Genomic DNA, 12,201 nt, shown 5'->3' on the forward strand with positions numbered 1-12,201 from the left:
CGGTCAGAAGGGCGCTAGTGCCCAGCCAGGACTAGCCTCACCCCAGTTGTGAGGGACCAATGGGCAGGACACAGCGGAGACAGGAGGCCAGAGAACAGTGCTGTGGTACAGTCCGCTGGGGGCGGTACGGTGCTGGACGGACGCTGGACGAACGCTTGGACGGTACAGTCAGCAACGTTTCGGCCTGCAAGCAGCCACTGAGCCAACCAACAACCCCTGCGGCTGGCCGCTGGCCGCTGCTGGCTGCTGGCCGCTGGCCGCTGGCCGCTCCGTTGCAGGAGAGATGGGGCGACTGCCCAGGTGGGCTGTACTGTTCTGTCAGGCAGGCTCTTGCCTCTCCGACGCGACAAGTCCCCTGAACCTCTACAGCATCTTTGTAAGGCTTTAACCTCTGAGCGCATATTAGAGTGCAAAGCTGTCTGTGCTGCTTTGGTAGACATTCAAGACACACCGGCCAAGGCATTCAACACGTTGCTGGGTGCTACAGCCTCGTGGACAGCCGCACGTGCAAGATCACCTGACTCGCGTGGAGCTCGCCGTCCGCTGCAGCGAATTGGCGGCGTTGCTTTAATCATCGCTCCCTTCCTCCCAGCTCGGCCCGTGTGAACGACATCACCATCCCCCAAGCTCTCGCCCAGCCCCAACCCCCAGCCCAGCCGCTCGACACCGAGGGGCGTATTGGACCACGCCACTGAGGTCTCCCAGCCGTCAATTGACCCTTCTACGACCCCCGAAAGCCGTGCAGGATGGCCAGCAAGCTCTGCAGGAGCCGGGTGTTGGCCCAGGCCCTACGACCGGCGAGGCCCTCCATCCAGACCGAAGCTGCTGCTGCGCGATGCTTCTCCGCCAGCCCCCGCGCCGCTGTCGGGTCTTATGCCGTCAACCTCCCCAAGGATGCAAAGGACTTCCGGAGAGCAGCACGACAGACTGCTGGCTCCCTCGAGGCCCCCATCGTCAACCCTGCCGATAAATACCAGTCCAAGGCCGACAACCTGCACAAATACGGCGCCTGGCTGATGGGCGTCCTGCCCAAGTACATCCAACAGTTTTCCGTCTGGAAAGACGAGTTGACCATCTACATCGCACCATCCGGTGTCATTCCAGTCATCTCTTTCCTCAAGTGTATGTCATCATGTTCAAGTGCCGCGCTGCCAGTGCGTCGGCGGCGTCTCAGCCCGTTGCTAACATAAGCCTCTTTCCACATGGCAGACAACACCGCCGCCGAGTTCACCCAACTCAGCGATATCACCGCAGTCGATTTCCCCACGAGAGATCAACGCTTCGAAGTGGTCTACAACCTGCTCTCTGTCCGCCACAACAGCCGCATCCGCGTCAAGACCTATGCCGACGAGGCTTCCCCGGTGCCGTCCATAACGAGCCTTTACGAGGGTGCAAACTGGTACGAGCGCGAGGCGTACGATCTGATGGGTGTCTTTTTTGTCGGTCACCCTGACCTGCGTCGCATCATGACCGACTACGGATTCGAGGGTCACCCGCTGAGGAAGGACTTCCCGGTGACGGGATACACCGAGCTTCGCTACGACGAGGAGAAGAAGAGGATCGTGACGGAGCCTCTGGAGCTGACACAGGCATTCCGTGACTTTGAGGGCGGCTCCAGCGCGTGGGAGGGTGTGGGGACAGGCATCGACCGGAAGCCCGAGAGCTTCAAGCTGCCGACGCCCAAGCCGGAGGAGCAAAAGGAGGAACCCAAGAAGTAGGGGACACGCGAGAGAAGGTGTACATAAATTGTGTCAATATGAATGCGCGTTCCCTGATGGACCGGCCATAATACGCACCGTCTTCTCACTTCCCGACAACCGAACGCCCGGTCTCTTGGGAAGACGGCGCGCCGGTCAGCTTATCTCACGTCTGTTGAGCAGCCGTGAAGGTATCTAGTGGCATGTGTGCCTTTTAAAGCAGTTGCCGCCCTGCCTCTTCACTGCCGTTTTTACAGGTGGAGGAGGAGGGCACAGGCAGATGCGAAAAGCACTTGTCCTTTGTTGCCCCTCCGTTGTGTTGATTATTGATGACTCCTGGGTCTGCCTGAAGAACAATCCCTTCAGACCCATCCGTTGGCAACGGGGCAGAGGACAGACATGTGGGATTTTCGCGGCCCGGTTTGAAGACAGTAAGAAAGAAAGGGAAGATTGATCTGATGTAAACATGCTGGACGTTACCTTCGGTCTCATGTGCCCTGAAGGAACCAAAGTTGTCCTGTGACGACAATAGGAAGATCGCGAGGACATATCCGCCTCATCCGCGTGACTGTAACCGGACACTGCCTGACTGCTTCAGAGCCAGTGGGCGTGTATCTAAAAGTAGCCCCAGTAACTCGGTCATGGGGACATGGCAGTGCGTACTCCCTACCTGCTACCCTGGCAACACCTCTCAATATGCCATGTCTAAATGTCCCCAAAAACCCACGCCGATTTGGCTGGCTGGCTCTTACTCCGTACAACTCGCACGCAACAATGCATTATCCGAGCAGTCGCGGCTAGCACTGAATCGTCTAGCCAGGCCCAGGCACCTAACAGTAGCGTAGGTACTACATGGTACCTAGGTAGTTAGCGATTGAAATCTCGAGGGCTCGTGCCCCATCCACCCACCCCCCAAATCCTCGTGCTGATTAGCCGCCTCAGCACCATCCATCCGCATCCATACCTGGGTGCTGTTCCCCTGATCCCTGCCGCTGTCCCTCGCCTCCCGTTCCCACTCCCACCCAGTCTTGCGCCTTTTGAGGGCATCCGCCTTAGGCAGAGGCCCTCGACCACAACCCATCAATTGCGGCCTTCCCACTCGGCTGTTTCATCACGCATTTTTGGCTCAGAAAGGCACGAAGACACTTCTCTTTGATCGTGCTTGTCAAGCCCCAGCCCCTACAACCTGCGACTTGGAATCAGCAGCCCTGACTGGAGGGACGACGGCGGCTTCATCGCTGGATGACACTGCCTGGGAGCCCTCCCCCACACTGCACCTGACCTCTCTCTCTTGACTCCGATTCAACAAACCCGCTTGGCGCTGGGACGACACTGCACACTGCACACTCATATTCACACTCTCACAAAACCCAGGCCTGCTCGCCTGCCCGCCTGCCCGCCTGCCCGCCTCCCGCCTCTGGCTCCCTCGCCTAAAAGCACCACCACGCACAGCAGCCGGTCAAGTCACACATCTTATGAGACGGCGCCCTCGCTCGCCCACCATGATGGAGGGTCGAGACTATGCCGACGACGACGAGGGCCTCTTTCGCTTCGATACCGAGGAAGAAGAGGCTGCTTTCATGAACAACCTCAACGAGGACGACTTGATGGAGCCTCTGACTCCGGTCGGATCGGCCGAGCCCGTCATCGCCCCAGCCATACTCCACCACGCCGCCGCCACCGCCGCCGCCGCCGCATCTGGAAGGCCCCACAGTAGTTCTCACAGCAACAACTTCTCTTCCGTCAACGCCTGGCAGCAGCCGGAGCCTGCCTCGCCGCCGCCCCCGCCTCTGTCGTACTCACCCTCACCAAGTGCTACACCAGCTACGCATCATCGCCCTGCAGACCGCCGCCGCCTATCGTCACATCGCTCACGTCAGTCCCGGCTGTCCCACCAGGGCTCAGATCAAAGTCTCGCCCAGCATTCTCACCGCCCAGCGCCAGTCCCTGCCGCTGCGCACCATGAGGATCTCCAGCATCAGCCTCCTGTGCAGGACCAGGTCGATGATGACGGCCTCATCGATGATGATCTCGGAGGCCAGATCCAGCACCAGCGCGCGGTTAATGAAGACGAGCCCTCCAGGGATGAGCTCAGGGAGAACGGCTTCGTCGAAATAGATGCCGATGGCGTTGAAGCCATGTTCAACGGCAACGAGGCAGACCGCATCACCGCGCAAAAGTTTCAGTCCGAAGTTCTGAAGACCATCAAGCAGAACGGAAAGGTGGTCTACATGGTCGGCCAGGCAACCGCGCAGTGGTGGCTCAGCTCAGAGATGCAGAAACGACGAAGGGCTGCCGCTCGACGAATGTTGGACATCGGGGGTGCAGTTGCTTCTTCTGCCGGGAACGTCATCATGAACAATACTCCCATCGGCGGGGTCGTTACCACGGTATCCGATAACGTCACTGCGTTCAGGGCCGCACCATTTTTATACACGATGCAGGGCCTTGGGATCATGAAGAAGAATAAGCCTACCACTGCAGTCCTCTCGCCCACGACCGCCAATCAACATATGTCGAACGACCGCCTCTTGGGCCCAGATGAAGATAAACACTTTGCACCATCTCCGGCAATAGTCCAGGATGAAATTGAGGACGACATGCTAGGTGTATTGAATTTTGACGACGCAGACGACATCTAAAAGCGGCATGCTCTGGACAACAGAATCACCTCGAAACTGGACCGCATAAATGATAGGGCTTGTGAAATCGAAGTCCCTCTCTGGTAATAATGCAGCCTGATACCAGAACAATCTCCAGGCCTCTGAGTTGCTTACGTGGTGGCCAGCGGCCAAGGAGGGGAAACGTCAACCCATCACGACCTTTTCAACACACGTCCTCACTATTCATCAATCATCTGCGCTGGCGTTATGGTAGGGCGGGCTGGGTCTCTCAGCGTTTAGTCATACTCTCTCATTTCTTGAATCATCTTTGGAGCGCAGATATGGCAAGGATACCTGGATGTTGCAGCCGCTTTTGTTTATGGTGTTCAAACTGCGGGACAGGATGAGTCTTTGGCTCAACCGCGATGCAATCAGAAGAGGCGGGTGTGTTGATTTTTGCCCTGGCGTTGAAATTAGACTTGCGGGTATAGTTCTCTTTTGGCGCACCGGGAGCATCTGTTGTGATCATAGGAGGCCAGGATCTGGGGCAGGCCATTCTAGCCCACTCCTGGCTGGCGTTTTGATCTGTACTCTGGGTGATTTTCACCCAAAAAACCCAATCAATGCAGACATCTTGTTAAGACAACCAACCGTCTGAATCATGCTGTTGGACGTCGAACAGGCTTGGTTCCTGCCTCCAAGGGTGCACCTGATGAGTATTGTGGTCCCCAGCCATGCCAGGCGGCCCAGGGGGATGGGATACGAAGCGTCGCGCCAGTCCACCTGCAGCTGGAGACCCCCAAGTTCAGCAGGCCCACCCGCGGAGAACTGTGGGGGGTGGAGAAGGCATCACTTCTCCAGACTGCGGCGCACCAGCTGGTCGACAGAAATGAGCTGAATCGAGGAGAGACTGGCTAAAACTCCACAACTCAACAATCATGCGCGCGCCAACGGATAATCTCCGTGGCATGTTGTGCAAGGAAGCCTGACGGACGGGGACGGCCTCCTCTTGGACTTGTCGCCAGCATCTACATGGGCCCACTACCGCCCGCGGGGGTCGTTGGGGTCCCGTCTCTTTCGCGAGCCTAAGGTTATTTAGCTTCCTGACAAATCGAGGCAAGCCTGCCCATGTGCCGGTCTGTGGGCCATTCTACCGATCACCTTGTCGCCCTGACCCGTGTAGCCATCTCCGCCGGCGCCGGGACAGCAGCAGACCTCCGGATTTGCTGCCGCAACCATGTCGCCGAGTCCAGAGAATGACCTCGGAACACCAAACTCAGCCGGCGGTCCGGGGCGCTCAAACAAATCCTCGGCCCGCTCAAGATACGGCTGTCTCACGTGCAAGTAGGCGATGCAAACCAAACTGCGGGCATGAGGCCCCACAGAAGTAGACAGGACTGACCATTCGGCAGGCGGCGGAAAGTCAAGTGCGACGAGCTGAGGCCTCGCTGCAGCCACTGCGAGCGTCTGAACCTGGAATGCAAATGGCCGCTCTCGTTCTCTTCAGCCAGCCACAAACGGCGCTCACGCCAGATCGCAGGAGGCACTGCGGCAGCGAGCAATGCCGAAGTATCACGCACTCCCATGCCAGAAATAGACCCGGCACCTAGCGGCCCATTATTCCAAGCGCCGCCTCTACACGCTGTTAACCAGCTATTCGACTATGCCTCATTCCTCTGGGATTCCGGTACTGGCACAGGTGATATGTGGCAGCAGATGAGCCCGGCTGTCACTGCTGGCCATGGCGTGTCATTCGATAGCCTCAGCCAGAACGGCCACAACCCAGTCGTGCCCGCGGCCCCGATCAACTCGTCCCCGCAGGCCAGCATCAACCTGTCCATGCAGGGCCGACTGGTACCCGGCAGTTATGATAACTCGGAGCCGTCGACGGTTCCAGATGCCAGCTGCCCCAGCTACGCAGACCAGGACGACCTGCTTGTGCCCTCGGAAAACGTGGCAGCGGAGAATCATCGCCTCATGGACTACTTTGCTCACGCAGTCACGCCGCCAATCTTGGCCGAGGTCGAGACGCAAAAGAATTGGTTCGCCATGCGGCAGGTATTGGTTGGCATGTCCAATTCATCTCGCATGATAAGATGGGCCATCCTGGCTTTCTCCAACCTGATGCTTTGTCGTCGCGATGGGAACTGGCTTGCAAGTCAGCAGAACCATTATGATAGCGCTGCCGCCGAGGTAGCAGCATATGACGATCAGCCACCTGAGACATTCTTGAAGCAGAGTGCCGATCGAACTAATCTACTCGCGACCCTGTTTTTCCTAAGCTATGTTGACATCCTAGAAGCCAGGATAAAGACTGCTCACACCCATCTCAAGAGGGCATACATCATCTTCCAGCATGGAGACAAGACTTCTTTCGCCCCAGTCGAGAAACAGTTTTTGCTCTGGATACGACTACTTGATGGCCGAGCTGTCAGCGCCGGAGGCGATGGCCTCTTCCTCGAGAAAGACGAAGAGCCCCTCCTCGTCGACGTCCCGTCCCCCAACCTCCTCAAGACTGCCACCAACGGCCCCGAGGCCAGGGAGGAAGACCTCGCCGATGACGATATCGAGGACACCCTATTTCAGGTCCTCTATCAGCCGGGGATCCTTTTCTTGTAAGCATCTCTGTCTTTGAAGTTTGGGGACGTTCTGGAACAAAACATTTTGTGATTTGTTGCAGGCCTAACTTGAATTTCAGCCAGAAGGTGCAGTCCTTCATGGGTCGGATCTCCAAGATCGATCCGTGGCACCGATCCAGGGGCACAGTCGAGGACGAGACCGAGGTCATGAACACGGGCCAGACGATCACGTCGGACCTGCGGACGCTGTACGAGCAGCGCCCGCCGCTGATGGACATTGCGGTCGCGGGTCGGCTGACGCCTCCGCACGTCTCGGCGCACCTCGCGGCCGTGGTGACGCGGGCGTTCCGCACGTACCTGTCCAACTACTACGCGAGCAAGGTGCACCTGCACCGTGTGGCGTACAAGGCCTTCCCACTGACGGCCGAGGCGGCCGACGCCCTCTCGCACATCCGCCGCCTCGCTCGCCTGCTCGCCGAGGGCCTCGACGGCGACGACGACGCCCTGCCCGTCAACATGCTTTGGCCATTACTAATGCTCGGCTCGGAGCAGGAGCGCGACCCCGAGGAACGCGCGTGGGTCATGAACCAGATCCTGCGCATGCAAAGGGTTGCGGGCAACGCGAAGATCACGGCGCAGGTCCTGGAGGAGGTCCAGGCGCGGCAGGACGCTGCCAAGGAGCGGGTCGACATTCGGTCCGTGATGCATGCCACCTTCAACCGGTGCTTTGCTATCGTCTAGGCAGCCCTGTGCGTGCCTCCGCGCGCTGCCAGCCCCCGCCCCCTCCTCATAATGTGCTGTTCTGCTGTGAGCCCGGCCGCATGTCTTCAAGATCGGCTTATTCAGCACTAGATACTTGTCATAGGACTGCGTGGTTCACCGCCTGGGTAGCTGTCAACATCTTCCAGGGCCATCAAACCGTATTTGGTCTATAATTAGTTGTTTGTCAGCGAGATGTGGCAACCATCATTCGAATCCACTAAGACCTAATTGTTCCAGAGACGTCCAGTTTTGTTGCGAGGTGCAAATGATACGGGCGGGGCTCATTCGTGCGGGAAGTAATGTCCTTGATCGCTCGCGGTAACAAGCCCCGGCAGGATCGCAGGCTCTGTTTTGATGGGTAGTACAATGGCCTCTAGGGCTGCGGAGAGAGAACTTGGCCGCAGCCCTGGCCCATAATCGACACGAGGGCCAACTGTTGAGCCTCTATAATAATTGAGATGCAAGCAGGTTGCAATGCGTTCCGTGTTGGCCTCCATATTCGGATATTTTCACATGACCATGACTAAGATGCCAGCCCCTTCACTTCTACCCTTTCAATAATAGACGAGAAAGGTACTGTCTTGCCGGCTGTCACCCTCGTTGCCTGCCACGGCGTGCGCATGGAAGTCTCCCTTGCATTAGACTTCATGTATGAGATCATTGGCGCAGCGTGCATGCTGCCCGCATTGTGAACTCGATCGACTTTGTGTAAATACTTTCCACGCTGGGGTGCGATCGGAGCCCTGGGGGAAGTTCTGCTAAATGATAGGCCGAAAGCGGCTCGTTGACCTCGCCTTGAAGAGTGACAAGCATGGGTGCCCAGGTGGTTGCCAGGTACTCTGAATAATTCGGAAGTGACTCGCTTGTTGGAGTAAGGCCAGCTGATGATCTTGCGGTAACTAAATACCAAGGAAAAGTATGTCTAGCCTAGACGATGCTGCATCATAGCTGTGCATTTGACAGGAGCGAATCGGCTCATCCTCCCTGGACTTATACGTCCTTATCACTTATCACTTACTTGGCATAGGGGCTAGCCTCATCCTTCACTGCATGAGGTGACAATAATCTTTTCTTTCTGATTGAGACAGGGGTCCAGAAAGACCGCCGGCAGACCTGGGCCTCAGGCGGCCGGCCGGCTTTGTATGCTTGCTACCTGTCATCCTGGGGGAGCACAAGCCAGGCTGCAACACATAGGGCGCTCGCTCTCTTGTTCCGTCACAAGCAGAATATTTCAAAATGTTCTCATGTTGTGACTTGCAGCAGGGGGTGATTGTGTCTGCTCGACAAGCAGGCCGGACGGAGTAAATGGGATCAAGTGCACGAACTCGCTGCGGACTTAGAGTGACCCCATTGAGTATAAACTTGTGGAGCATCTGATAAACTTGGCACCTGTTGGTCAGATTGTGCGGAGTCACTTTTCCAGGCTCTCCCAGTCACGACTGTAGCAGTTTGTAAATTGGTATCTTTTTGTCACACATGAGCGAATTTGGAATTAAAAACGAGGCAAGAAGAGCATTTCAGCGCCCAACTTTCGGCACCCCATTTCTCAGCACTTAGACACGACTACGCAAGTGCTACTTATCTCAGTACCTAATGACTGCGGACGCGAGAATTCGACGCTTGTCTTCAACTAAAGATAGAGCTGAAGACATTACTTTTGCCGTGGAGATCAAATCCATCATCCCCCTCAAACCTAGCAAGACCAACTTTCCAAATGCGGAGATGAGGCCATTTGTCCCTCACCGACCGAAAGAGAGCTTACAGTCGATGACCGAATCTGAGATACAGATCCAGAGGAGCACACACGAATCGATAGCCACCGCTCTGCAATCTCTCCATGGTATAAAGGCAACGACGCACCATCAGATACAGGAACATAGATTAGAGCGAAGTGACTACTGGAGAACACATTGGATAGTGTACAAAGCCAACTCTGCTGTCCCAGAGTTTGTAAGCTATAAAGATGGAGACGACGAGCGGCCGATCATCGACGAGGACGCAGCAGAATGCAATAGATATGTGTGGGTCCCAGTAGAGTTGTGCTCGCCGAAACTGTGTTGGAAGGGGAGGCAGGAGGCGGCAGCCGATATAGGCTCGGTGTGCAGGACGCTGCAGGACGGCTTCAACGCCGTGGCCAACCACTCCACCGAGGTCCACGTCCACGTCGGGCGCCACGACGGGCGGTTCTACTCGCTCAAGAGCATGAAGAAACTGGCCACGGTGCTCTGGCTGGCCGAGCCAATCCTACGGGGGCTCAAGGACCCGAACTCACGCAATTTTGACCACACCTTCACCTGGGGCTTCCCCTGGCGGGAACACAGCCGCATCGCACTGGCCCTGCAGGGCAGGCTGCCGGACGGGCAGACAATCAACGACCTCGCCACGGGCCCCGAGGACGACTTCGACACCTTCCTGGCCCGGGCGAACAACGCCCGCGTGACGGGCGATGGGGCCGTCGGCGGAGGCAACGGCATTGGCGAGGCGGATAAGCTCCGATTCGCCGACGAGCACCGCTTGGCGCTGCGGGCCATCTGGCGGGCATCAACACACAAGGAGCTGGGCAGGATGCTCTGCGGCACCGAGGCCAAGTACCGGCGGCTGGGCTTCAACTTCCACGCGCTGGGCGGGGAGGACGCGCGGGCCCGGGCGAGCCCGCGGACGGTCGAGTTCCGGTTCCTGGAGGGGTGCATCGACGAGGGGGTCGTTGCCGGCTGGGTGCACGTGTGCGTGGCCCTCGCCAAGCTGGCCATCGACCAGGTCGAGGACTGGGAGTTCTACGACATGGTCGTGCTGCTGCTCGCCATGCCCGCCGAGTGGAGTCTCGACGCGAAGTTCCTTGCCATGATGCGCGAGCTCGGCATCGCCAGGGAGGCGTATGAGCCTCTGCAGGACATTGTGCGGAGGAATTATCCGCCTTCTGATGGAGTAGCAGCGGATGGGGACATCGGAGTCATAATTTAATTAGCAGATGGCATGCGCATGTTTACCAATGCAGCCAAGTTAACTAATCTCCTAATTCAAGTATCATTTCCCGCTGCCGAACGCTCGCGTATGCAATGCAAACATGACACCACGCATATTCCAAAGCTTCCTTTTCGGTCCATCTGCATGTATTATTCCTGTGCCGTGTTGCATGTGCTAATAATCGGAATCGCCAAAGTGAAATCTGTTGAAATTCCGGGCCGAAACATCTGATACACAGGAAATTGCTCTGGGGATGCTGCCAACTACTCCTTCTCCTGCTGCTTCCTCTTCTTGATGACATTTCCATCATCATCCAATAAGTCACTCCCACCCTCCAGCCCAGACCACTTTGCGATCCCATCTCCTTTAAAGTCAACAACCCTCTGCGGGTAGAACATGTGGCACTTTGACTCGAATGCCTTCCTCGCCTCAGGGGTATCAATTCCATCGATGAGCGTCGGATAAAGCAGAATCATGTTCCTGCCCTCGTCCATGAGAGGCGTCCGGCAGAAGGCACACTGCACCTTGCAGGGGAGGTGGTGTGTCTGTGACTTTGCAGTCGGGTCATACCAGCCCAGGTCATGGTGGCCGTGGGTAAAGTTGATGTCACTCTTGTGAAAGATGGTAGACCACTGGAACGGGGCGCCGTGAAGGCGCTGGCAGGTGTTGCAGTGGCAGTATTTCGAGGTCAGTGGCCGCTCGCGGCTCAGCTGGAACCTGACTCTCCCGCAGTGGCAACCGCCTCGCCACTTCACTATGAAGTCCTCGTCTGACTGGTGTATGCGGTACGGCTCACGATGCTTCCACTCATCCAGTTCGCGGTGCGTGGTCGAGCCGGCTTGGTGCTGGTGTGCCTCACTGGCGGGCTGGGGCTGGCTGACCTTCTCCTCCTGGGTTCCATTTGAAGACATGCTGTACTTTTGATGCTTTCGAAAAACTGTAAAACCAATGCTCCCCAGTGCTAATGTTTGTCGTGATCCTAGAGGCAGGGCAAATGTCGCAAGTGATCTCATGCTGAAGGGTACGGCTTTGCCAGAGGCGCTTTCTCAGTCATGACCTCGGGACTTCAGGAAAAGACCCTGAAACGGTTACTTCTATAGTATTCTTTTTACCCCTTGCTTAGACTGGTGACGGTGACGACGTGACTTTTAGATCGCCGAGGAAACTACCACAAACTAATAAACGGGCACTGTTTGTCGCAAAAAAGAAAACGTCTGAACTACGTCACCATTCGCATGCTCAATGCAGCGCAGAAATGTTGAGCGATCCGATGTTTGCTCCGATCAAGTTTGAATTGGATTCACAATGAGACAGAGGAAAAGAGAAATATTACATAGAAGTAAATCGACTAAAACAAATCCTTTACATTGTCTGCTCAAGTGGCTATTTTGCGGCCAGCCTGCGTTGAATCCCGGAACTACCTTCAGTAGGTAAGTCCGGCACCAAGGCTGCCCACACAAGACACTATGGCGGGGTGATCATACACTTTATACAGTATGGCAAGGAACTTGAATGCATGTAGTGCCATGTGCTAAGCAGTATCTTTTCAATATTTTGAGACTAGAATCGCGTTCTAACTAGGCAAACGGTCAGGAA

At 56.6% G+C, this 12,201-nt stretch overlaps 5 protein-coding genes across 5 annotated transcripts; 4 read left to right on the top strand and 1 right to left on the bottom strand.

Annotated features, from left to right (window-relative positions):
* Window positions 1-73: 73 nt before the first annotated feature.
* KVR01_000355 (uncharacterized protein) lies at window positions 74-2,321 on the top strand. The gene is made up of 2 exons (XM_044786787.1): window positions 74-1,122; window positions 1,210-2,321. The coding sequence occupies exons 1-2, from the start codon at window positions 747-749 to the stop codon at window positions 1,716-1,718; spliced, it is 885 nt and encodes a 294-aa protein (XP_044650304.1). The 5' UTR covers window positions 74-746; the 3' UTR covers window positions 1,719-2,321.
* Window positions 2,322-3,172: 851 nt separating this feature from the next.
* Window positions 3,173-4,339, top strand: KVR01_000344 (uncharacterized protein; the record flags this gene model as incomplete). Its single annotated transcript, XM_044794754.1, has 1 exon — window positions 3,173-4,339. One exon carries the CDS (start codon window positions 3,173-3,175, stop codon window positions 4,337-4,339), a length of 1,167 nt encoding a protein of 388 aa, XP_044650293.1.
* Window positions 4,340-5,537: 1,198 nt separating this feature from the next.
* On the top strand, window positions 5,538-7,620 carry KVR01_000136 (uncharacterized protein; the record flags this gene model as incomplete). Its single annotated transcript, XM_044788080.1, has 3 exons — window positions 5,538-5,644; window positions 5,713-6,915; window positions 6,999-7,620. The coding sequence occupies 3 exons, from the start codon at window positions 5,538-5,540 to the stop codon at window positions 7,618-7,620; spliced, it is 1,932 nt and encodes a 643-aa protein (XP_044650085.1).
* A 1,573-nt stretch (window positions 7,621-9,193) lies between these two features.
* On the top strand, window positions 9,194-10,618 carry KVR01_000088 (uncharacterized protein). Its single transcript, XM_044782972.1, has one exon. It carries the CDS (start codon window positions 9,235-9,237, stop codon window positions 10,600-10,602), a length of 1,368 nt encoding a protein of 455 aa, XP_044650037.1. The 5' UTR covers window positions 9,194-9,234; the 3' UTR covers window positions 10,603-10,618.
* Window positions 10,619-10,780: 162 nt separating this feature from the next.
* KVR01_000625 (uncharacterized protein) lies at window positions 10,781-11,846 on the bottom strand. Its single transcript, XM_044794825.1, has one exon. The coding sequence runs from the start codon at window positions 11,616-11,618 to the stop codon at window positions 10,869-10,871; it is 750 nt and encodes a 249-aa protein (XP_044650574.1). The 5' UTR covers window positions 11,619-11,846; the 3' UTR covers window positions 10,781-10,868.
* Between the last annotated feature and the right edge of the window lie 355 nt (window positions 11,847-12,201).

The sequence above is a fragment of the Diaporthe batatas genome (assembly GCF_019321695.1).
Source record: "Diaporthe batatas strain CRI 302-4 chromosome Unknown Contig00001, whole genome shotgun sequence".
Classification (NCBI taxonomy): Eukaryota; Fungi; Ascomycota; class Sordariomycetes; order Diaporthales; family Diaporthaceae; genus Diaporthe; species Diaporthe batatas.